Raw genomic sequence first — 26,589 nt, forward strand, 5'->3', positions numbered from 1 at the left:
TGGGTGAGGGTGTGTGAGGGTGTGTGAGGGTGAGGGGAAAGGGGGTGATGAGTGATGGTGTGTGAGGGTGAGGGGGTTGAGGTTGTGAGTGAGGGTGAGGGTGTGTTGGTGAGTGATGGTGTGTGAGGGTGTGAGTGTGATTGAGAGTGTGAGGGTGTGTGAGGTTGTGAGAGTGTGTGAGGATGTGAGGTAGGGTGAGGATGAGTGAGGGTGTGTGAGGCTGAGTGGTTGTGATGATGCCTATCAGTGATCATTTTTTCTCCGTGAATTTTTTTTTTTTGATTTTTTTTTTTTATCCTCATTTGCCTGGACCCTCCTCTTATTCAGCCTCCAACTGCCATGCGCGTGTTAACTTAAGGTGCAAGTTTACCACTGCTCCTGAAAACGCGATTTATGAGAATCTGCAGGAGATGGCCCGAAGAGAAAGCGGGTAATGACTCCAAACTTAATGTTTAACCAGTTGAACTAGCCTTGGGACCAAATGAGGGGGGCCTAGTTCTTGGAGTTCTAAGGCATAATCATTGGACCGGGGAGGAAAAAAAAAAAAAAAAAACCCTGGTTACTGTCTCCACTGAACCAAAAAATTCCAAAAAGCCCGGTTGCGTGGGCCACCTGATCTCAACATGTCTGTTTTAGAGGTTGCATAGAGAGATGATAACCAGTTTGCATGTGTTGGTGCCGAGTTTTCTATCCAAACCTTGCATATTTCCCTTCTTGCAAGCAGTATTCCATAAAACAGAAATGTCCTTGCATGACCCTTAATGCTGTTATCCCATCCAAATATTATCAAAGGGAGTGAAATAGAAATCGAGATATTGAGGATAGAGTCCAAAGTCACTTTTACCTCATTCCAGAACTGTAGTATGTTTGGACATTCTTTAAACATGTGGATGTCCGAAGCTGCGATGCAGTTACATTAATTGCATTTCTTCCCTGGGATGAATTTAGACAGTTTTAGAGGTGTAAAATAAGCTCGGTGTATCGTAAAAAAATGATTACGCCGAAGCCATGCAGGTTTAACACATTTATATAACAGGGTGCAGGATTTCTGCCAGAATTCGATACTCCGGGCTCCAAGTTCTGTACCCCATAGTTGTTCCGGGAGGATGAATTCTCCATCTATCTCTTCTAACAGGCTCCAGTACCACTGCGAGACTTCTTTGCCTCCTCCTGATCTAGCTACCAATTTCTCTTCAGTGATACTGCACTTCCCAAGAGTTACTCCAGACCTGACCAGTGCTTTGAACCAACTGTCTAATTGTAAGAACTTAAACCACGAAAACTCTGAACCCAGTTGATCCCGTAATTCCTCCCAGGGCCTCAAGGATTCGCCTACCAATAAATCTCCCCATGTTGATATTCCTCCTAGTCTCAACGAGTTTGCAAGCCTGTCTTCCAGACAAAGCGGCAACCCTGGAGAATCCCAAATGGGTGCAGAGTTAGAGTAGTATGGTAAGCCTAGTTTCCTCCTTATATGTGACCATATCTTCGCTTGGGACATAAGAATTTTTAATTTTACTTTTTTGAAATATTTCTGATCGCCATATTTAAACATGTATCCGTTAGTTGGTAAACCAGCTCCAATCAGCATGGCGTTAAACATGAGACCAATAGAGGTATTAGATGGATTTTTTTAGGAGCATTCTTGAGTGAGACAGTTGGAATGCCCACGCATAATATTGTAAATCGGGCAAAGACAGGCCCCCCTTTTCCCTCCTCCTTCTCAATTTCTTCCATGCCACTCCTGCCGATTTATAACACCAAACAAAGGAATTCAGCTCTCTCTGACATTTCTCCAAGGCTACGTTATCGAATGCAAGGGGGATGGAGTTAAAAATGAAAGTAAATTTGGGAAGGATGGACATCTTCATCAGACTTATTCTACCAAGGATAGTCAGTGGGAGATTGGACCAAGATTTTAATAATTTCTTACTTTCATTAGACACTCTCTCGAGGTTAACTTGAGCGATTTTGCTGACATCTTCCACTATCCGAATACCCAGGTATCTCATTGAATTGGTTATTTTTAGCCGTAGATCAGGGATGTTCCAAGCCATGATGTCGGTTTTGCTTGGGTTAATCTCATAGCCCGAGATCCGGCCGAACTCTTCAGCTCTCCTTATTACCTCTGGGAATGTAATCTCCGGATCTGAGGTAAAAACTAGGATGTCGTCTGCATACAGAGCTACCCGCTTTTCCCACTCCCCAAATCTGAAGGATGGAATAAGTTCATCTCTTCTTAGGACTTCCGCAAATAGTTCAATATACAGATTGAAGAGGAGGGGGGAAAGCGGGCAGCCCTGTCTAGTGCCTCTCGACATCCCAAATGATTCAGACAGTGTTCCATTTATTAGGAGCCGTGCAGATGGTGAGTTGTTCATGAGTTCTATAGTGCGGCCAAATTTCTCCCCAAAGTTAAACTTCCTCAGTACATCATAGAGGTAGGGCCAATTTACCCTATCGAAGGCTTTAGCCGCATCTAGGGTGAGTGTTGCCAGCGGAAGGGAGAAGGATGAGGCGATGTCCATTGCCCCCACAAGGTCGTACGTTAGATCAGAAAGCTGGCGACCTTTGATGAAGCCCTTCTGGTCCTGGTGTATAAATTTCACCCACTACTGAACCCACTCTGGCTGCTAAAATGGAAGCAAAAATCTTGTAGTCACTGTTCAGTAGTGATATTGGGCGGTATGACCCGCATAAAGTTGGGTCTTTGCCAGGTTGGGAATCAATACTATGGTGGCCTCGCTCCATGATCGAGGGGGGTTGTGACCCTCCCTCAAAATATCATTGAAGAGGGCCGTTAAAGTGGGGACAATTGCATCGACCAAGGTACGGTACAGTTCTCCAGGAAGTCCATCAGGACCTGCAGCTTTGCCATGTTTAAGTGACAAGATGACCTTCCTTACTTCTATTTCGGAGATATCCATCTCAATCCCCGCGCGTTGTGCAAGTGAAAGGGATGGTAAAGCGATCTGATTTAACCATGTATCTCTTGCCTGTTGGTTGTCAAGGATATCTTCCCTGTAAATCTCCTCAAAGAATTCCCTGAAGACCGTACTAATTTCTTGATTTGCTGTCCTGAGTTCGCTTTCACCTTCAACCTTGATTCCTCTTATATGGCTTTTAGCTTGATCAGCCTAAACCTTCCAAGCCAAGATCTTACCCGCTGTTTCCCCAAATTCAAAGTTTGAGATTTTACTCGCCTCCCATCTCTTTGTTACTCTCTCTTGTAAAATGTTTTCTAACTGATTCCTCAGATCAGAGATGTTCTTTTGATCTTGAAGTGACCCAATTGAGCCCCCGAGTCTCTGCTCAATTATTTCTAGTTCTTGTTCGAGATTTTGAATTTTCGATATATAAGTTTTCCTCAGGTAGGAGGCTCTATTTGTAATACAACCTCTCAAGTATGCTTTTAGAGCCTCCCAAACCGTATCGAGAGAGGCTGAGCCAAGGTTGATATCCAAGAACATGCTAATTTCGGTTTTTAAGTATGTCACTTCCTCCTGCTCCAGTAAAATAGTGCGCTTAAATGACCAAGAGGGATGTTTAATTTGATCTGGAAGTTTTAGCGTAAATGAGAGAGCTGAATGATCCGATAGGTGGGAGGGTATATACTTGATAATAGGAATAGAATTTTGGAGGCAGTAGCTGAACAAGGCGAAGTCAATTCTTGAGGTATGTTTATACTTTAAGTTCCTATAGGATATACCTTGTTTGTTACCCGCTTTTTCTCTCCATAGATCTGCCAAGCCTATTTGTTCCATAATCGCTTTGAGAGACTGTCTAGCTTTAAGTGGATATGACTTCTATATCCGCTGTGGTGAGTGGATTTATCTAGTCTTGGATTCAGTATAACATTAAAATCCCCTGTCCATATTATAGGTTCCGTAGTGGTCATTAAGTTGTTCCTGACTATTTCTAAGAAAGACGGATCATCTATATTGGGGCCATAATATCCGACTAGGTTACACACCCACCCATTGATGGACAGCTTAACTAGAAGCCATCTTCCACTGTTGTCCTCGTTAAAGTTGAGGATCTGCACCTTTGCTGTTTTTTTGCAGATTAAAAGGATTCCTCTTATATTAGCGTTATGGTCAGTACTGATGAATTTGTCAATCCACTTTTGTTTTTTTAGTATTGTATTGGCCTCACTTTTTAAAAGATGTGATTCTTGGATTATAATGATCTGCGCTGGGGAGTCCCGCAAGTATTGTAAAATACGTTCTCTTCTCCCTTGCACACGCAGACCATTAACTTTCCAAGTTAGGAACTGAACTGAGGTCATCTTTCTACATCCTCCCTAGTATACGCTTCCCTCCTGCTCACTTTGATGTTATTACCTTTATTAGCCTTATTTGTCTTATCAGTGGCAATTGAATGATTTAAAGGAAAAATCTTAATTTGAGGGCCAGACTCCTGAGGATAGTTTTGCATTTTTGTGTTCCCCCCCCTCCAGCTCCCCCCCCCCCCCTTGGAGAACCCACCCATACTTACTCCGACCAGATGTATGGCCGGCTTCGCGCCAAGCTGCGCCTTCTCCTCCCACACCACGGAGTGCTCTTCTTAAAGAAAAGAAAAAAAAAAAACTAACAAATGCCCTGTGCATTAACCTGTGTAGGGTCTTACATATATTTGCTTCCCCTTTTAGTAATCTTCGATTATTTATTTATTTATTTAGATGATTATTTTCTTTACTCCCCTTCCCTTTTTTTCCTTTTTTTTTCATTTTTTCTCTCTATCCTTCTTTTAATTTTATTTATTTGTTTATTAGGGTTTTTTTTAATCAACTCTTACTTCCAACTACATTCTCAACAATGATACATCAAGTCAAGCGAGAATGAAGTAAACAGGGGAAATAAAGAGAAGAATATGATTGATGATTCTGCTCATTTAAAGTTTACCCTGAGAGTGATTACAAATGGATTCCAGGAGTTCATCTGCCTCATAAGGTGATCTGACATTGTGCATCTTATTGTTATACATAAATGCGCAGAAAAGCCGGGAACCTCATCTGGACCGTTGCACCAGCTGCTCTGAATTTATCCATCTTCTGGCCGAGCTCCCACTGCCTATCAAGCGTAGTCTTGGATAGATCGGAGCGAATTTCGAAGGGGAAATCAGGACCTTTTGTGGTTTTAAGTTTAAGCGCAGCGTTGAGAATTTTCTCTTTCAGGGCATACGTCAAGAAGTTTATAAGGATTTTCCTAGGCTTCGTCCTGCCGGAGTTTAATCGGAACGGGTCGCGGTGGATTCTCTGTATGTCTTTATCCAACTCCTCTGCGGACTCTTCGAGGTCTAAGGCTTCCTTCAATAATTTAACAATAAAGCCTTTAACGTCTCCGCCTTCCTTTCCCTCCGGGATCTTAAGAAGGCGCAAGTTATTTCTGCGTGAATAGTTCTCTAGCGATTCCACTCTATCTTTCATTGTGTCCCCTTCCCTCCGTAATTTTTGGATTTTTGATTCGGCTGCATCTAGGTTTGATTTCATTTCTCCAATAGAGCTCTCCAAAGCTTCTGTTCTCTCCCCCAAGCCATCTACTTTCCTCTCCAGTGCTTCGCAGGATGTGAGGGTCCGGGGGTGTGAGGGTGTGTGAGGGTGATTGAGGGTGACGGTCTGAGTATGTGTGAGGGTTGTGAGGGTGTGTGAGGATGAGAGGGTAAGGGGGTGTGAGAGTGTGTGATGTTAGGTGTTGGTGAGTGAGTTTGAGGGTGAGTGTTGTGAGGGTGTGAAGGTGAGTGAGGGTGTGCGAGTTTGAAGGTTGAGTGTGTGACTGTGGGTGAAGGTGAGGGAGGGTGAGGGGAAAGGGGGTGATGAGTGATGGTGTGTGAGGGTGAGGGGGTTGAGGTTGTGAGTGAGGGTGAGGGTGTGTTGGTGAGTGATGGTGTGTGAGGGTGTGAGTGTGACTGAGGGTGTGAGGGTGTGTGAGGGGTTGTGAGAGTGTGTGAGGATGTGAGGTAGGGTGAGGATGAGTGAGGGTGTGTGAGGCTGAGTGGTTGTGATGATGCCCATCAGTGATCATTTTTTCTCCAGGGTGAGGGTGTGTGAAGTTGAGGGGGTGAAGGTAATGGGGTGTGAGTGTGTGATGATAGGTGTGGGTGAGTGAGGGTGAGAGTTTGAGGGTGAGTGTTGTGAGGGTGTGAAGGTGAGTGAGGGTGTGCGAGTTTGAAGGTTGAGTGTGTGACTGGGTGAGGGTGGGTGAAGGGGTGATGTTGAGTGATGGTGTGTGAGGGTGAGCGGGTGAGTGTGTGAGGGTGAGGGTGTTGAGGTTGTGGGTGAGGGTGTGTTAGTGAGTGATGGTGTGTGAGGGTGTGAGTGGGTGCGAGTTGTTGTGATGATGCCTAGAAGTGTTCATATTTTCTCCGTGAATATTGTACACTTCAAATGTATTAATGTTGTGAAGCGTTGTTTCAGAAGCTAATAGAGACCTATGTAATGTTGATTGATGCTGTTGTTAGCGCTGAATCAAAAAACAAACACTTCAGTAACTTTTTTTATATTATCCATGTAAAAAGTTTATTTTTTTTGTAAGGTACACATCAATTTGCACTGCAAAAGCTTTGCTTGCATTAACATAGATGCGTAGTCATTTTGGAGGGTGGTGTTGTAGGGTGGACTTGGACGGTGTGAGGGTGAGTGGATGTGAGGGTCAGGGGGTGTGAGGGTGTGTGATGGTGTGTGAGGGTGAGTGAGGGTGAAGGTGTGAGTATGAGTGAGGGTGTGAGGGTTGTGAGGGTGAGGGGGTGAGGGTGTGTGAAGATGAGGGGGGTGAGGGTAATGGGGTGTGAGAGTGTGATGATAGGTGTGGGTGAGTGAGGGTGAGAGTTGTGAGGGTGTGAAGGTGAGTGAGGGTGTGCGAGTTTGAAGGTTGAGTGTGTGACTGTGGGTGAGGGTGAGGGTGTGAGGGTGAGGGGTTGATGAGTGATGGTGTGTGAGGGGGTGAGGGTGATTGAGGGTGTGTGAGGGGGTGAGGGTGTTGAGGTTGTGGGTGAGGGTGTGTTGGTGAGTGATGGTGTGTGAGGGTGTGAGTGTGATTGAGGGTGTGCGAGGTTGTGAGAGTGTGTGAAGGCAGCAGGGGAGGAGAAATGCGAGCCTGGCTGTGTGCGTGGAGAGAGAGGGGAGGTGCTGGCGCCTGGGGACTGGGGAACAGATGGCGAAGGCTGGCGAAATTGAGTTGTGCAGGCTCGCTTGGAGTCGTGGAGTTTTGCAAGTTGCAGCCGGATCCTTTCTGCTGCTACTCCGTTTGTACCGAGTGTCGAGGCTGCATAGTTAAGGCCAGGGCTTCAAACTGAGCCTGCAAAGGGAAGCCGCATTCAAAGCCCCCTACCCCATCAAGGCACACGAAACAGATAGAGGGCTGCCATTTTATTTTGATTTTGTTGTGCTCACCAGCATTGGAACGCTGCCGTTCACTACCACACATTTAGGGTAGTGTATTTATTGTTTTCGGTACAAGGCTAATTAATGTGTGTTAGTTATTAGAAATTCATTTAAGAACATGAGGCATCCAACATCTTTTAGTATTCAATGCGAAGATGTCAAATGTGGGTTTAAGACGCGACACGGCCGTGAAACTGCAGGGAGAGAGAGGGGAGGTGCTGGCGGCTGAGGGCTGGCAAACATGGAGAAGGCTGGCGAATTTTGTTTAAAAAATAGTCTGTTTCACTGGGCAAAAAATGAGTTGTGCAGGCTGAGGCGGTGGCGCTTGGAGTCGTGGAGTTTGCAAGTTGCAGCCCGTTCCTTTCTGCTAAATGATTTGTGCAGGCTGAGGCGGTGGTTTTAGTATTGAATGCGAAGATCTCAAATGCGGGTTTAAGACGAGACACGGCCGTGAAACTGCAGGGAGAGAGAGGGTAGGTGCTGGCGGCTGGGGAGGAGAAATGCGAGCTTGGCTGTGTGCAGGGAGAGAGAGGGGAGGTGCTGGGGAGGGGGAGGAGAAATGCGAGCCTGGTTGTGTGCGGGGAGAGAGAGGGGAGGTGCTGGGGAGGGGGAGGAGAAATGCGAGCCTGGCTGTGTGCGAGAAGAGAGAGGGGAGGTGCTGGCGGCTTGGGGTGGGGATAGCCGTTGGAGGGAGCCTTGTCGCTTTCATGTGCACGCGCTTTTAATGTCAATGCGCTTGCACATTGAGCTTCAATTTGACGGGCACTGCAAGGAATCGCCATGGAATCGCCAGTTGGTTAAAGTCTGTTTAAGCCCCCATAGTCTCGCAAGCTCAATGCGCATGCGCATTGACAGGCAAGACCTAAAAAGAGAATAACGTTCTGCAGGCTGCATTGAAGAATTCCCGACTTACTGGCAAAGGACTTACAGGTATTGACCTCGGCTGTCCTAGTTTTATAAAAAGGTGAAATAACTCCAAGTCAAGGAATACAAATAAAAAACATGAGCTCGGACAGCCAAATCAAGCATGAACCTGGCAAACTTGGCAGGGCGGCATTTTGCATTACAGCACTTGGTCACTCCTCATCGTCAACTCTACTCATGCTGCGTTTCATTCTCCCTCTCAGCTCTTCCACTTAAGTCATTTGAACTCTGATTTCACGTTGTAGAAATTAATTCTCCATCGCTACTCTTCCCCTGAAGCTTCCCGATTAACCTCTTCCAGGCATCTGTTCTGCCCTATTCTCACATACCTCGTACACTCACTCAATCCTGTCTCACTTTTCAACCTGCATATTTCCCTTCTACAGTTCTCACAATACCTTGTTTTATCCAGCAATTGTCTTCGCTCTTCTCTTCATTCAGTTTTCCTCCTCTTTTACTTATTGCTAGGCAACTCTCCTTTCGCTTCTGTTGAATACCACCGCCCGGATAGGTACAACTCGCAGGAATAACTCGGAAAAATAATAAAAATGTCTAGAGGTTGGTTCCAGTACATACACGTCATATCCTTTGTCGTGTGTTTATAGAAGTACATTCATTCAAATGTAAGTCTTCAAACGGAGATCTATGAAAAACAGCAATCAGCTCGTACAGGGAAAAAAAATATCTATGGTCGCATAAAACAGCGGTTTACAGTTCACTCTCCTTCCAATCAAGCGTGGGTTGCGCCAAGTAATAACCCGGAAGTGACCATGGAGTCACCCAAAGGGTTGTGTTCTGTAGAGGCGTAACTAGTTTTAGATATCCATAGGCAACGACGTCGCTTCGCTCACGCACCCGGTAGGGAAAACCCACTCAGAGACCGAAGCGCCCTCGTATGTTTTTTGTGGGTACTTAAAACTAGAAAATGTCACTACGTGACTTTTATTGAGATTTGATCGACTGTGGACATTTTAAACCATCGAATAGACGGCTACGCTTTCAAAAGCCTTAATCAACGTTAAATAACTAATTGCGCACACACGAAGCGCATTCTTTAGTGTAAAGGAAATCACCAAATACTAGCAACTATAGTTTCTTCAACAGTTGAAGTAGTTTGTCGTAAAAGACAGCGCGCAAGCGCATTATAAATACCCACGCCCACTTTGTTTTGTAATTTGCCATGTCTACGGCGGTGATTGGACAAATTTCACGAGCTAGACGAATTTTGTCGCCTATTGATTGGCTTGGGCTGACTAGGTCAAGGGTGATAATCTTGACTGTGACTCGCTAGACTGGGAACGATGATGAGACGTTACTACACCCCATTGGCCAAAAATGAATGAGAAACTAAATATGGCCAAATCCCCTCCTAAACTCGAATCAACTAGGAGCCATCTTATATTTTTTTTCTTGTACTGTTCTGAATCCCGTAAAGTGAATATATTCATGACAATCAAATATTGCTTTATTTGTTGGTTTATATAAATACAGTTAATGCTAGCACACTATAATGGTAGAAGGAAAACCTCAAGTACATTTTTATCTTAAAAATGTTTTCACTGGTGATATTGGTAAAACATTTTCAACATATTGTAACAACTTGTCACTAGTCTTATATTTTTTGTCAGGTTCCTGACTTTGCGAGTTTTTTTGCAATATGTTATACGTAAACCCCTTTCCAAGATGGCTATAGCCATCGCAAGTGTTTGACAGCAGACCAGGCATTTGTCAATCGCTTACCGGCAGGAAAAAGACTAAGCAGTACATTACAACTGCTGGCTACCCACGGCGGCGGCCAGAGGAAGAGATCTAGGAACTAACCTGAAAACACGGGAGCCTAGTGAATTCCAGAAACTGTACGCCGGACCGTCGAAGACAGGCTGCAGGACGGCCAGGATGTCTCCGCATTCTCTGTGCACACTCTGCCTTTTACTCATCTACCTCATTTTCGCGGTGCTTGCAGGGTGAGTGTCATCAGCCGGGGAGGCTGCGTTAGAGAACGCTCTAATGTGGGTTAGGGCAGTCAATCAGTCAAATTTCCATTCATTGTCAGGCGCAGGTCATATTGTGCGTATGGGGCTATCAGAAGACGTTTACTGGAGGGGGTAAGTGGGTGGGCGACTGTCAGTCGCCGTGCGCATTTGTTTAGTCAATCGCCCACCGCTAATTCAGATACCAATCGTCTTCAAAAGAATCTGATTTGACTAAACCTTATATTTATGGAGTGTGAGTATTGTAAAGTATGTGTTGTCTTCCTACCATGGAGTTGAGTTAATTAAACAAAGGTAGTAACTTGGTTATCAAAATAGAACTACCTATTTTCTCAGACATTGTAACAGCAGTGGTACATGACCTGATCCATCTGGGTCCCGCCATGTAACTGGCGCTTTAAAAGGAAATATATAAGTGGTTGTTGTGGTAATGTACATTTTATTGAAGAAGTTACAAGTTCTCATATTTGGCAGGAGTCTCTTTATTCAGCTTTTGATCTCCATGCCTCGATCAGTAATAATAAGTGTCACATTCACATGTCAACCCGTAGAACCCCCATTACGTAAACATTCAGGGCACGAGCCCAGTAACCAATCGGTATGCTGGAGGGGAAAATGTTGGCGAAAGGATGGGAACACGAGAACGGAAGGGTAAAGAGTACCGTGTTATGTACATATGTATCTAAAACATGACACATCTCCCTCCTTGACAATATTCAAATAATGTAAAGGTTAATCATCAAACAATATTTTCCTAGAATTCTAGACCTAGGCGCAATTCTTAATCGGTTGGCTTTTGTGTCCTTCCCATTTGCTACTGGGCTATCAAAGTCTACAGAGCCTTTTTCTGTCATGGGCTCATCAGTGTTGAGAAGGTAGCATTACACTGTCAGTTGTATGGCAAAGTATGTTTTCCATGTTTACTAACGCACGTCACTAAGTGTCATCTCTGAATGTTCGGAGAGTACTTATGTGACGTCACATGAGGTGCTCTGCAGATTCCGTTCCGCTCTGTCGGGAGCACTTATACGTTTCTTCTGGCTTCCTGTGAGCCCTTGTTTAGAATAATAATAAAGAGTATTCCGTTCTACCTCCTGTGTCCTCCATACTTTACAACAATCAGTTATCTCTCAGTTTCGAGCTCTTTTCAGTTACACTCAAATTCTGCTCAAAGAATAAATGTACTGAGGATGTGCCGATTATGTGACTCATGATAATGCAATATATTGATGCAGACGTTTGTTTAATAAAAAGATTTTAAAAAAAATTCTGCTCAAAGAACCCACTGCCAGCTTCACTAGGTTCATCCATAAAACCATGTTCCGTACCACTTCTGCATTCCACAGGCATTTTTCCACTCTGATCAACAGTGCGCTTAGACAGTCTCTTCCTACTCCAACATTTGCCATCTTGAGTGATCACACTCCTCTTATTGGGTTTCATCACTTGGATGGTTTAGAGGATTTGTTTATACTCATTCTTCTGCTCCCACTTAATTCTTGCAAAGTCACCTAGAGATATGTTGCATGGAGCAACTTTGTGCCATGCCATGTTGTCTTTTTGACTGCTCTGCTTGTCACTGATCTTTGCAGCTCTGCCAAATACCACGCATCAGGTGTTAGACTAACGCATTTCAGGGTGGTGGTTCGAATCACCATACTGAAATGCTTAGTCGCGCATGTTAGCATTGCATGTGCCTATTAAGCGCTGCTGCCCGAGCACTGGCTGCTAATTATTATAACAACACAAAATGGAGTGGCACAGGCAGGTAGCACAAGATGTGTGCTGCTCACAGATTTATTGGGGGCTGCCGACTGAGCTGCTTAATACTAGCTGGACAGCCTTTGGCAAAGGGCTATGAAGACAGAAGGGCGCTGTTGGTGTATTAGATTCACGCCTCCTTAGCGTTTTCAGGCCTTGCTGGGGTTGTCTTTCTTAATGATATCCTATTCCAAGGTCAGTGGGGGAACCAGCTTTAGTAATATGTCCCACCCACTGCGTTCCTTAATGATGTAGGTAACATTTACTGAGCACTTTGGTCACCCATGAAACGTGCATGGAAACCGTCACAGGCCCAACCCGCTGCTGTCAGAGTAGTCTCTCCTTTACGCATGGCCATAGAGGTGACTCTCCCTGGCACTGAGGATGGCAGGATGTTTTGGAAATCCCTGCAGCACCCGCCTCAGCAGCCCTTGCATCTCTGGCGGATTTCCGTCGCTCGGGCACCCTGACCTGATAGATTGGAAATATTCACCTGCCCTACAAGTGGGGCCAGAGGGAAAACTTACTTGCACCGAGGCATAGGGTGATTTAGAAGCGCCTGAAGCAGCAGCCTCGTCTGCCTTAGCAGCTCCCCTCTACCCTCGGTAGTCTCTCAGATTGACCGCCCCCCTTTTCGGGCCTCAAGCCCTTTGTAAATGATATGAAGGTCCGGTTCCAGGTCGACTGATTTACAGCTCAAAGAGAGCGCCTTCAGGGCTGTCTACAGCGTGGCAAACACTGTTAAACAACCAGCATGAGGGACACAACCGGAAGTTGACACTTGTGTGTGTAAAACAGCACTTCCTCAATTGGTGTTGGTGTCTGTTGGCATTCGGTCTTGTGGCAAAATATACATTAATGAGAGCTATTGTCAAGTACGGATGAATTGGTTTCCTAGTCAGTATGCTATTGTAGTATCAGTGGGCTGCTTCAATATCTGGTGTGTTGTAATTTTAGGCAAAGGTTATGGTTTTCACATTTCAGGTGGAAGACAGCCAAAATAAAGCAATTTTTAGCCTTAAAAATCTGGAGTCTCTCGCCTGAATCCGGTCTATTGGCATGAATAAATTATCTGTGTTTATTTTTATCATGACTTTTCTGTCTTTCTTTACTTTATCGATCAAGTATCTTTAATACAGCTCAAACACATTTTTAGAAGCTTTTTTTTATAATTACAGTTAAAGTGTGTACAATTAAGGAGGAACAGTACTGGCTTTTGATGATAATGTTATTTTTTGTTGTCTTTTTAACTGGATGGAATGAAATGTGCATGGTGTTACCTAGAGAGTACTACGATCAGTGACTCTTGAAGCCTTGTAGTACTCGTATAAAATGGTTCTTGCAGTCATTTACCTATAGCGTAAAAGAACTTTGGTCATATTTATGCTGTTGCTTACTACAGAATTAGCATTATTTGTTTACATGTTCTGTCGTTAAAGCCCTTCTTCCTATGTAAAGAAATCCTGCCCACTCATATGAATTTTTACACTGAGATGTTCACAGTGCCTTGGTCCTTGTGATATCCAGTCCACCTCGTCACTTTTCTTCCTAGAAGATGGACATGGGGCTATACTTGTGATGATGCATTCCTGTTTAGCGTAACTACGGGTGTTTGAAGGCATGATCCTAAAGACCATCTCATTGCTGAAATGGGTGCAGTTTCGTATATGTTTCCCTCATCTTCATTGTTTGATTTTGCTTGTGAGAAAGGGTCATTCAAAATCGTTTACATGTTACTCATAACTACACTGAAATTATGAAAACGGCACACATTGCAATCTGAAATCTTGGCAGCTATGTACATGTCCTTCTCATTCATAACGTTGTGCTTTGAGAATGTGAGTTGCAACCACCAAGGACAGATTAATGAGATGGGTTGTCTCCCTTTCAAACGCGTAAAAGGGTATTCCCCTGTGACTGTGTGGTGTGTGATTCTATATGCCTACAACCTTTTATGAACAGATATAAAGAAAGAAATCTTTACTGCCACAGCCATGTGTATACTTTCCTTTAAATAATGATTAAATCGCTTGACCGCCCAATTGCGTTATGGATCATATAACACAGTACGTACATGCTTTATCTTGTGAGTATGGAGAATCTGTGTCATCTCATTTGAAATAAATCGCACACCATTGTCCATGACCAATTTCTCAGTGAAGCCTTCTCTACTAAATACTTCCATGAGAAATTCAATCCCGCACTGGTTTACATTTTCCACAAACTTTACCTCGGTCAACTAGGAATGATGGTCTATAAGGATTATTGCCATCCTCATCTCACCTGGTAAGTTCATCAATGGTCCCACAATGTCTAACCCCAACTTTTCGAAAGACAGTGTTTGTGGATTGCGCACTCAAGATTATTTCTGGTTCAATAAGGGTAAACCTGTTAGTGTGCTACGTTAGACATACGCCTGCCTGGCATATGATGTGAACTATTGTGGAGTGGCCAAGTCCCTACGTGTGACTTGGACTCTAACGTGCATGACAAAATGTGTATTACTCAAAATTTAATGAAATGAAACAATTATAAACAACAAGTTTTTCACTCAATATATTTAGCATTTCAAAGAAATATTATTTCAAATTCAAACATGTACATTCAATTCATGTGTTATGTGTGATTTACATTGTTACTTTAGTAATTTAACATAAAAAACACAAAGCCCAATGCATTTCAGGATGTAACGTCCCTTCGTAAGGGGCAACCTGTAATGATAAAATAAGAGACAATTCAGATAAGGGAACGTCAATTTGGTTAGTTGTCTGATTATTATATCACGCACCCTTCACCAATTCCTGATGTGCTCAAAGGTGATAATTATGCCTGAAACCCAACACTTACTGCTAACTCCGTGGCAAACCTGAGTAAACAAGACCTTACAGAGCAACCTGATTCAAAGACAAAGGAAACAAAGAAACCTCTCTCAGCTCTCCTTCATTGTCACACTTCAGCTGGTTGGCTTCTTCTCTGATCTGTCACAATAGCAAACCGATTTCCCCACACAAAATGTCTAAAGTGATTTGTAGCCCACACAGACTAAAAACTCATGTTCAATAACGGAATACTTGCGTTCAGCTTCATCTAATGTCTTATAAGCATATGATACCACACTCTCAGATCCACCTGCTCTCTGCGACAACACAGCAACTAGCTTGAAAGCACTTGCATCCACTGTTACCGCACACTTTTTTTCCTTGCACAAAAGGCTGAAGGGCAGGTGCATTTACTATTCGCTGCTTGATATTCTCAAATGCATTCTGCTGATTAGTTTCCCACGCATAATCGCAATCCTTGCCTAACAACTTCCCTAGCTGTTCCATCACAGTGGCAAAACTTTCACAAACCTCCCATAGGATTCACACAGCCCAATAAAGGACACCAATTTCTCTTCGTCATCAGATGCTGGTGCTTGATAGCATCCACAAGATTCTATTTGGCTAACGCACCTTTGATGGATATTGTATGTCCTAAGTAATCTGCATGGGACTCAAACAATGAACATTTTAAATGCATAAAACTAGACCTTTCTTGCACAGTCTCTTGCAAACCTCTTGCAGAACCCCAAAGTGCTCCTCCTCCATTTTAGCAAATGCCAGGATATCATCCTGGAAGCACCTTACATGACTCTCCATACCCCTGAACGTAGTTTGCAACGCTCTGTGGAAAACAGCAGATGCCGATGCCAGTCTGAATGGCATCTTTTTGAATTGGTACACACCACAGGGCAGAATAAAAATAGTCAAATGTTTTGACACTTTTGGTAAATGTATCTGATGGCATGCACTACGTAAGTCTAAAGTGGAAAACACTGTGGCACCACTAAACATAGAAAGCCGCTCATTTATCTTTGGTAGGGGATGCCTGTCAATAATGGTGTTTTCATTAAGTGCCCTTAAGTCTATGCATAAACAGAGTTTACCACTATTTTTCTTGGCCAAAACCACATGGGAAATCCACTCTGTTTTTATCTCCTTGACACGTCTTCTTTCAACAGTGTGTAGAATGTACTGCTTGTGAGGACATTTTTAAGACTAGGGTTCAGCCCATGTTAATACGTGAGGCCCCTACTCGCTGTTGGCAACATGTTGCTTTGGATCTTCTTGGTCCTGTTTCCTCAAAAGGCTCACAAGTTTACATGTTGGTACTAATCGATATGTTTTCTCGTTGGCCGGAAATAAAGATTACTCAGAGTATTGAGACCAAAGATGTTGTAAGGTTTCTACTTGATAATTTTAGCAGAGAAGGTCTTCCAGAGTCACTGTTGACTTACAACGGTGTACAACTTGTGTCAAAAGAGATGGAGAATTTCTTGAGTCAAAAAGGGATTGTCCACAAGCGGTGCTCTCTCTACGACCCAGAATCTAATGGGATGGTGGAGAGATTTAACCACGTACTTAAGGAGTCTATTCAACTGGTAAAACAACAAGGTAGGGACTGGAAAGCTGCTATGTTTGAGAGGGTAATGGTTTATCGTTTAACCCCACACACTATTACTGAAAAGATCCCTTTTGAGCTTTTCAGGGGTTGTGTGCCTAACACATACATGTTACAAACTTGGATGAGAAGGAATCTTGTTTCTTCAGAAATTGATAGTGATCAAGACTGGGCGGAAAAAGAGAAGCTTAAAGTTCTAAAAAGAAAGATGAATTTTGATAAGAGACATGCTGTTTTACGCACTAAGGTTGCAGTTGGAGATTATGTTAGAGTCAGGCTACCTCTTAGGGCTGGAGGCAAGAAATATTCTACTCCTTTCTTAGTCATTAAATTGTTTCTTAATGCTGTCAAGTTAGAAAATGGTTGCATTTGGAATTTGAATAGGATTTCTCCATTACAACAAGGTGTATCTGATTGTAACATTCAACATTCTGTTCTTCATAAAGGGGAAATTCCTCTTCGAAGGAGCACACACTTTCATAATAAGCCTGCTAAGTTATCTCACTATATTCTTAAATAATTAAATTTGATTTATTTTGTTTTCTTTTCTTTCTTTTGTTTGTAATCTCCCTTTGCATTTTATTCCAGTTCATTTCTCCTCATATGTTGTTTGGGGGAAGGTGTGTAGTAATGCTTTGTAGTAATGTTATGCCTACAAGTGTGTAGTAATGCATATGATGCAATGCCTACAATCAATGCCTGTCCTTAAAAGAACCTTGCTGGTTATATGATCTAGAATGTCATGACATGTTGCCTAGCTTTGAGTCAGTTGTAGCTGAGTTCTCTGTGGATAGGACGCTGTATCTATCTATCCTAATAAAGAAGACTTCTACACTTACAAACTTGGACAGTGACTTTTTCACAGCTGCCTGCTCTCCCCACTACTATTTGCGCTAGCGGTCGAACCACTGGCAGAGACGCTACCCAGTACTCCAGATGAATGGGGGATCCTCTTGGGAGATGGCACACATGTGGTCTCGCTCTATGCCGATGACCTATTAATATATCTTAGGGTTGTCGGGCAGTCATGCGCAGTAATCAAGAGCACGCTGGCTGAGTTTACCTCCGTGTCAGGTCTAAAAGTGAACTGGGACAAGTCATGTCTGTACCCCTTTCTAATCTTATCTTAAGTGACATTTATAGAGCGCACTGACACCATAAGTTTCCTGGCGCTAGAGTACAGAGTGCGTGGAGTGTGAAGAGGCAGACCAACCGGTTTGGGTAAAATTAAGTAGAGAACAGCTAGACTCAATGGACAGGGGAAGAGGATTCCATAGTTTGGGGGCCAGGTGGACAGATCTGCGGCCACCAAACTTGTTTGGTTTGATTTTGGGGGCGACCAGCAGGTGGAGGTGAGCCGACCGGAGATTGCGCGCTGGTCGATGCTGCTTAATCAGTGTTTTGAGGAAAACCGGGCTGGTACAGTGAAAAGACTTGAAAGTCAGGCAGCCAATCCTGAAGGCCGCCCTTTGTTCAACTGGCAGCCAATGCAATTTGCTCAGCAGGGGTTTCGCAGACTGCCACTTTGGCGTTTTGTGAATAAGTCTGGCCGCCTGGTTCTGCACGGTTTGAAGACGGCGGAGCAATGATTGTGGGAGTCCATGGTATAAAGAGTTCGAAAAGTCGAAGCGAGATAGTAGCAGGGAGATGACAACCTAGACCAGTGCCGCATGCGGCAGTAGATGGGCTATTTTACGAATTTTACGAAGCTGGAACATGCATGCGGAAATCACAGCCCCTACTTGAGCCTTAAGAGAAAGCTCAGCGTCCATGACCACCCCTAGACTCTTCACCGAGCTGACGGGGGCGGGAGGGGGGCCCAACTCAATCGGCCAGAACTGGGAACCCCAGTGTACTAAACTATTCCCCGGGAGGAGAAGCTCAGTTTTTCCGGGATTTAATTTCAGTTGATTGTGGTTCATCCACTGCTGGATGTGAATCATGACTGAATGGAAGCTGCTGACGGCATCAGGAGAGTCAAGAGGGAAGATGATCTGCAAATCTTCTGCGTAATTAAACACTGTGATATCCCACGGATGAGAGCGAATGAATCAGTGTCTGAAGGTATAAGTTGAACAAGAGGGGAGAGAGGGATGAGCCCTGAGGGACTCCACAAGTCGTGGGAGTCTTGGCAGCCCTAAAAGGGCCCAGACGCACGGCTTGTTTTCTGCCGCCGAGGAAGGACTCAATCCACTTGAGGGCAGGGCCCTAGATGCCAGCCTGTCCGACACAGTGGAGAAGGATGTCATGGTCCACCGTGTCGAACGCGGCCGACAGATCCAGGAGCACGAGGGCCTGGGGGGTCCCTACGTCAGCGTTCCCCCTAAGGGCGTCCAATACTGCCAAGATGACGGCCTCTGTGGAGTGGGCCGGCCTAAAGCCTTTGCGGAGTCTAACCCAGAACTGCAATTAATTATTAGCGGTAGACCGGAACAATGACAATTTGCAGCGTTCCGATATCTCGGAGGTCATGTATACCGAGAACAGCAAGACCTTCTTGAGGGCAATCTAACGTGCTCCATTACTGCAGTGCGGGCACAAATGACCTCCTGGAATACCCTACCATTGGCAGTCAGGGGCAGAATTGCACTACTAAAAATGTGGTCCTGCCATGTTTGCTTTATCACTTCACAAATGTATCTCTTCACCTCAGGCCGCCATTGTTCAGAGACTTGGAGTCAGACATGCAACAGTTCATCTGGCATGGATCGCGAAGTAGAGTGACGATGGCCAAAATGTACCCATCGACCACTCCAGGAGACCTTTCGCTACCTAACATGGAACACTACTACTTGGCGGCACAGCTACAATGGGTGGCATGCTGGCTGAGTATGCGACACCTTGAGGACACAGCAACACAGACGCCCGGCTACACCCAGCCCCAGATAGTGACGGTTTCACCCCAACAGAAAGGGTTGCGTTCCCAGGCAGCTGTTGATGCAAGTGACGTATCAATGCTACCGCCGCTGTCTTCACATCACACATCTGATAGCACCATACGCACCGTCTCTCCCTATACTGGGGACTCCCAGACGACATTGAGCAATATCCAGCATGGAACTCACACAGTGGGAGGAAGCGGGCATACTAACAGTCAGGGACTTATACAATGATGGACAACTTACCTCATTTGCGGACCTGCCCGAAAACTCAGTTCTGCCACGCGGTCAGTTTCTCCTCCCTGCCGCAGTGATACGCTCGTTGGACGTACTGTGGGGACCCGTAGCACAAGAACCCACTACTTATTTAACTATGCAATATTTACATGAATTGGGCACTGGTCGTCATCTCACCAAATGGTTTGCAAAATCTCTCGGAGTTCAAACGGTGCCGCGTTTACTCTCATTGTGGACCCATTGGGATACAGACCTTCTGAGGCCCATCACAGATCGAGAATGAGGACACATACTTGAAAGCCCTACCTGGATCCCTCGTAATGTGAGGTATCGGCTCATCCAATATAATATAATACACAGGGCCAACCTAACGCTGTAAAGAATAAACAAATATTTTGTCCATGCAGACGCCAAATGCTCTAGAATCTGCAACGAGGCTGGGGCAGACCTCTTGCATATGCTATGGTCATGCAGACAGCTGTTCGAACACATTGGGAAGTGGTCATTCAATGTTTGGCCCAATGTACGGAGCGAACACTGGACGTGTGTATATCAGGGCTCTATCATAGACCCAAAAAATATAAGGCGACGTCCAGATATATAGATTTGGGTCTTATAGTAGCTAAGCGACTGCTGACGCACCGTTGGAAGTCCCCCACTCTCCCAGCAGTAAAAGCCTGGTACCAATCGCTGCTGTGCTGGGCACAGGCGGGAAGCATAACACTCCACCGAGAAGATGCGATTGGGCTGCGGAAGCAGCCTTTAGCACAGGCATGGGATGCAATATTGTCAGATTTTCACACAGCCTGGCAGGGATGGCCGGGAACCACAGCAGACACACCTATAAGTGAGAAAGAGCAGGTAACAATACAGCTGGCGCACAATTAGATCCTAGAAGACGTATTGACAACAAACCTGAACACTGGCAGGCGATGGAATCCAAAACACACACAGCATATGCAAGGGTGGGCTGCAGGGGCAATTCGAAGACATACGCAACATTCAACATGCTGGTTGCGATGATGTACATACATAACATAAAGGATTTGTGGAGATGGAGTAAATGTTAATCGATGTTGTTCCGTTGATTGCAGTTAGGTTTTGAGCACCAAGATATTCTGCAATTTAACTGCATACAGGATATGAAGTTTAGCGCCATTGGCCATGATGTAATGTGCCACATATACACTGATTCGCACAGAAATGTTATTCAATATTTATAATGAGTGGGATACATATTGGTTGTTAAGAAATGTTTAAAAACCATAATAAAAACAAATGTAAAATAAAAATCAATATTGTTTTTTTTATTTTTCTCTAGCCGGGATTTTTATCAGATTCTGGGTGTCACCCGAAGTGCCAATGTGAAGGAAATTAAAAAGGCTTATCGTAAACTGGCATTGCAGCTCCACCCCGACCGGAACCCTGATGACCCACAAGCCCAGGAAAAGTTTCAGGATCTGGGAGCTGCCTATGAGGTTAGTGTGGCCTGTGTACACTGAAATAGATGTTCTTTATCAGGAATAATTGGATGACTGTATAAATGCCAGCCACCCTTTTACCAGGCTCATTGAAAGCATCTTTCACGGTTGCCTTTAACACTGTCCTTATCTCTTATGGAACCTATACCTCTTCAAGGTAAAGTTACAGTATTTACGTCGTGCGTTTTCTGCTCCAGACTTGTTCTTTTCATCAGTCTGGTTTGTTCTTTTTGTCTCTGGTCTTCTCTGAATCCCATTTCACATCAGATATACCTGACTTGGCAATCTTGACTTTGCAGCTTGGCTCTTAGCAACGCTCATAGGCTCGCACAGTCTCCTGTCTCCTCCAAGCAAGTCGAGGTATTGGTAACTTATTTATGGAATCAAAAGTCGAGAAAGATTTGTTTACAGGGCTCAGCTGTGTATGTGAAGGCGCAATACATTGGTGCACCTGCAATCTAGTCCTTAAAACCAGCCCCTGGTAAGACATTTAAAGATGCACAGCCCCCACCCTCCAATTCTGCACAGATTCCAGTCATTTCCTGCCTTCTGGATTTACTGTAGCTTAGATATCAGGGATCAAGACATTGAAAATGTACAGCTATGGATGGTTCCATAGTTTACTTGGGTCTTAAGGGAAAATTCCAAGAAGAGCGTTTTCTTCCGTTTTCTGCTCCTGGTGGTTGATCAGTCCAACATACCTGCAATTTGTTTGGGAAGCTGCCAAAATATGGCAGAAACCTAGCTTCAGACAGATATTACATTTACCATGCCAGTACTTCTCTTCCTGCTCCCATCGTTGACTCAGTCTAGTGTGGTGTGGGCTTTACCGAGGAGAGGAAAAAGCCCAGCCAACTCTACCTCTACCTCTGGCCTTTTAGAGACATCGCCAAAACTCACTGATTTGCTGGAGAACACATTTTTTCAAAAGCCATTCTACCTTATTCTACAAGTGTGCTGTAATCTTCATTTGAAGCAGATTACAGGAGATGGCGATATGTAATCAAAATACATAGTTATCAGAATACATAGAACAACTTGTCCAAGTCCTCGGACCACCTTTCGCCTAATGAGCAATATCTGTGTGCAGTCAGTTGGCAAGAAATCAAACAAATGTTCACTCTTCCTTCCAGTTTTGCCCAGAATCATGTGGATAATGTTGCACAAAGAATATTTTTTAAGTTTTGCTTTGCCTGCAGGCATGGCATCCATTTGCTGAGGGCACATATTTCCCGGTTTAGGGTATAACTGTTTACTGTCCGGTTTGACTGGAGACAATACAGCCACTGTCCATGGTCCTGGAAGGACAGACTTCCTCTCCCACATCACTTACATCTTAACCTTAGGCCCATCCATTCTCTATGGAGATGTTGGCTGAAGTAACGAATTTTTGGAACTAGTGGCTGTCAAGTTATTTCTACTAGCCGAAGTCCAGAACGCATTATGTTTCTGCTAAGTCCTTTTAATTTTACTACATTTGTATGAATAATATACTTACATATAGGGGCTTTATGCCTGCCCTCTTCATGTATTAGTCTGCCCACTACTGCATAGATCGGTTTGGCAACCCACTGCAGGAATTGGCTATCTTTACTGCGAGTGATGGTATTCTGTCCTTTCACTAGGAGCACATTCATACATAAAGTTGTTGCCTTTAAGGCCAGGGACGACTACTTCAATGTACGCTATTTTGAAACCAAAATACAAACAGTTGGTAGCTAGAATTGCCAAATAATACTTTAATAATAAGACCAGAGTATATTTTTGCTTGTATCCAGGGTTTTCTTTTTCAAATTGATTCGGGCCAGGCAGCTTTCCAATAATAACGTTTTGCAAATGGCATAACAAAACAAGTACAGATGAAGCCAAAGCGGCAGACCTATTGCCTTTGCCTATGCAAAGAGGGAGTCTTCATACACTTCCTGAACTCTGTATCTTTAGAATCTTCCTCCTATGTAATCCTTTATGAGTATCATTTTTATACACATTTTTCCGCAATCATTTTACAGGCGTTTAAACTTTTTGCTATAGATTCCAATAATTAACTATTCACCTCCCCATCTGGAGGCCCGATAGGAAGTATCTTAGGCTTTTTGTAAGAGGGTTGAACAGTCAGTACAAGTTGCTTCACTTCAGCCTTCAATAGGTTCCCAGGCATTTTAGAATAACAGCAGTACCATCATATTTGTGCACCAAGAGCTTTCACATCTACACTACACTACCTGGACTAAAAGCTGGTAAGGACTTTGATACTACTGAATGCAGAATTACCAAGCAGCAACAGTGTAAACTGGAATGACATTGTTATATTTAATTCTGCCAGATAAATGCACACGTTCCAGATATAGCCCCTGGTTGGACTTCTCTCCAGCAAAATGTAAATGTACATGTTAGAACTGGCTGGAAGGTAAGCTTGTGCCCATCTTTGCACCACAGCCTAGTTTTTTCTGATGCCCTTCTTTGTTTACATGGTGCACCATACACTGTTAAACGTAATCTAACTTTGGAACCAAAATCTGCCCCATAGCAAATCTTGATACCTATTTCCTTCAGGTGACGAAACTAAATAAATGAGAATTATCACCTCCAATCGATTACTAATGGTTTAGCAACTTACTTGTGGGGTTTTATCTGACTCACCCTGAAAGGGATGAGGAGGCTTTCTGTGTCCAGGACTTGTGGTCACCATACATTTTGGCCATGCATATGAACATCATTTGTGGTAAGTAATATTTCTGTCTCTGAAGGCTTTACTTCCGTCATAGCATTAAATGGCAATCCCTTGTCTTCACTACTGACAACAGCATTGTGATGTTTTACATCAAAAAGCTGGGTTATACCCTCTCTATTCAGCTTTGTTTTCTGGCAGTGGTGTTCTAGAAGTGAGATTCATACATCTATCCGTTTCCTGTATCACAGGGAGTGGGCATGGTGACCCATATTACCATATAATGAGATTGTCCCCAACAGTGTTTCTTTAATCCTGGAGGACGCCGATAATGCATCTGTTAGACCTCTAGAGGGCCAATGCAGAGTTGAAACAAATTGATTCACGGGTGGGCATGGAACCAAGCTCCTTAGGAGAGATGGTTCTGCTCAGTTGGATGAGTTTTTAATGTATGCAGTTCTACCATTACTTCTTTCCGAACCAATTCTGGTTTTCAGATGTTAATAATTTCATCAAGGGCCCACATTTGTGTGTCTCCTCAGAGAGACCTAGATCTCAACCTCTGCTCTCAATCATGAAACTTAGCTAAATGGCCCCTAGTATATAGTAACTAGTGGTCGGTAAAACAATGACATTGTCTTTGTGAACTGAATAGAGTCCATCTAATTGTTTTGCTGAAAGTACCTATGGAAAGTTTGATGTACAATGTTTCTGCCTTCAGAAGTTTGTTAACAACTAACATTTGGTAAGGCCATTCTACTTGATTCTCTTGGTTTTGATAACACAACCTGTTTGGAATTAGAATTTAGTGTTCTGGTTTATGATGTATTTGATCCATTGGCCTCAAAAGACTTTAAACAGGTCACATGGTAAACTGCATTCTTTGCTGTGGATATTTGAGACTTGATTCCAGGTGAGTTTCGTTCACTATCCTCTGGCAGTTGCTCACTGTGTTTAACTAAGTGAGAACATTGATAAAGTGCCTACTCAAGAACTGAGTCATATTCTGGTGCCACTACCACCTACTTAGGAACATTTACAGGGTGTCTATTCAAGGACTGACCCACCCCCAGGAGCCCGGTCGCCACTTCCACTAGAAAAGCAGGTCGGAAGCCTATATTAAAACAGCTGTCTGGGATCTCTACTACTCGCTAGAGGTGTCCTTGTTTCTTTGGTTGCTACACCAGAAGTGGTATCCCTCCTCCTAATGGCATTAATGTTTGTGCGGTTCAGCCCAACGCACCATCAGTGCATCCGCGCCTATCTTGGACCAAAGATGTGGAATGCTCTCCCGCTGGCGTTAAAAACAGAAACCAATCTTCTGGCCTTTCGTAAAAAGTTGAAGACTTTTCTGTTTTGATTTCCCCTTTTTTGTTATCTCTTTGTTGAGCCTGCTTGTTCTTTCTTCAGTCTATCCCTGGCGCCGGGAAACCCATTGCGGGTAGCCGAGCGCAATACAAATTCAATAAAATAAAATAAATTAAATAAAAAATAAATTGTTGTGATTTAGTAGGCTTCTTTTTGAGCTGTGCAATGTGCATGATGTAGACACACCACATATTTTTTGTATTTTATATAGAATGTACAATACCACTGACATTGCATCACTTTAGAAAAATAAAACGAATCTAAGGATGAAAAAGATACAAAGAATAATAAAGGCACATCGTAAAATAAATGAATACACACTAAGTCTCAGGTGGATTTTTAGAAAACGGATTCACCCTCAGTTGTTTTCTAGAATGTAAATAGTCAAGTGCAGCCTATAATTATTAATTGTAGCGATTCCTACAAACCCTGGTGTTACCTGAGAGATTGTTGTAAATTTGGGTTTTGCAGGTCTGCTCCCATATAGAACAGGTCCTTCTACTAGTTTGGTTTCCAATATGGCTTTTATTATGCTATCAAAAAATATACTGGTCTCCTCTCCATTTGGTGTACTGATTTACTGCCCGTTATGCCAACTAGCAAGTTGGGCAACAACTAAGGACCTACAGTTCTGTTTTTCTTGGGTACGTTTCTGAATGGTGCACCAGCTGTAGTTGTGGGTCTTATTTCTGCTTCCACAGTTGGCCTCCAGGTGTTCTTTGACCTGTCTTTCTTCCATTTGCCTTCTGGGGTCCCATGTTGAGCTGTTCTTGTTCCCTTCTGACGATATCTCCTTTCCATTTCCATCTTTTTCTCATAATGATTGCATCCATGTTCTATTAGATGCATCTGGTGAGCCGGTCCTAGTTTGAGGAACTGCTAAAAATTCTTCTAGGGTTACTGTGTGGAAGGCTGACAGTTTGGTGATGCAATTTTCTATCATCCACCAGTACAAGAGCTGTTTTAAAGCATCAGCTTGGTGCTGGTGCTGTGTTGAGATGACCTCCACACATTGATCAGCATCCATGCCTTGTTCAGTCTGCTTGATGTCACTTCCTGTTGTTCAGCACCAGGCCTTGTTCAGTCTGTGTGATGTCACTTCCTGCCCCTGATGGTACTGCCTAGGAAGGAGAACTCTTCAGTCATGTCGAGGTCCTCTCTATCCACCTTGATGAAGGGGTTGGGATGTTGAGTGACTTGACTCCTGATTTCTTTGTGTTGATCTTCATACCCTCCTGCTGTGCATAGATGTTGAGGCATAACGTCTTGTTCGAGGCATATGGGCTGCAGACCACACACTATTGCATTAGATCACCATCTGGTGGTGGGCCCGGATGATTACACTTTGTTGTTGTCTTGGAAGAGTCTTTGTCTGTTGGATTACTCCTCCCTTAGATCACAGTGCGCATGGGGATCAACTCCATCTTCAGATTGTTTTTTTCCGCCATCGGGCTCGGAT

General features: G+C 43.9%; 2 protein-coding genes across 3 annotated transcripts in view; one reads left to right on the plus strand and one right to left on the minus strand.

The window, feature by feature from the left end:
- The window catches only part of TBCCD1 (TBCC domain containing 1), a 256,809-nt gene extending 247,365 nt beyond the window's left edge, over positions 1–9,444 (minus strand). For both annotated transcript variants that reach the window (XM_086955448.1, XM_086955449.1), the window contains exon 1: positions 8,704–9,444. The gene's annotated coding sequence lies outside the window, so the exon portion shown is untranslated. The remainder of the gene's footprint in view (positions 1–8,703) is intronic.
- A 605-nt stretch (positions 9,445–10,049) lies between these two features.
- The window catches only part of DNAJB11 (DnaJ heat shock protein family (Hsp40) member B11), a 183,018-nt gene continuing 166,478 nt past the window's right edge, over positions 10,050–26,589 (plus strand). The window contains exons 1-2 of the mRNA XM_086955452.1: positions 10,050–10,269; positions 20,935–21,091. Coding sequence (XP_086811578.1) covers positions 10,202–10,269; positions 20,935–21,091 — 225 coding nt within the window. The 5' untranslated portion in view covers positions 10,050–10,201. The remainder of the gene's footprint in view (positions 10,270–20,934; positions 21,092–26,589) is intronic.

This window comes from Lissotriton vulgaris, chromosome 2_1 (assembly GCF_964263255.1).
Source record: "Lissotriton vulgaris chromosome 2_1, aLisVul1.2, whole genome shotgun sequence".
Taxonomy (NCBI): Eukaryota; Metazoa; Chordata; class Amphibia; order Caudata; family Salamandridae; genus Lissotriton; species Lissotriton vulgaris.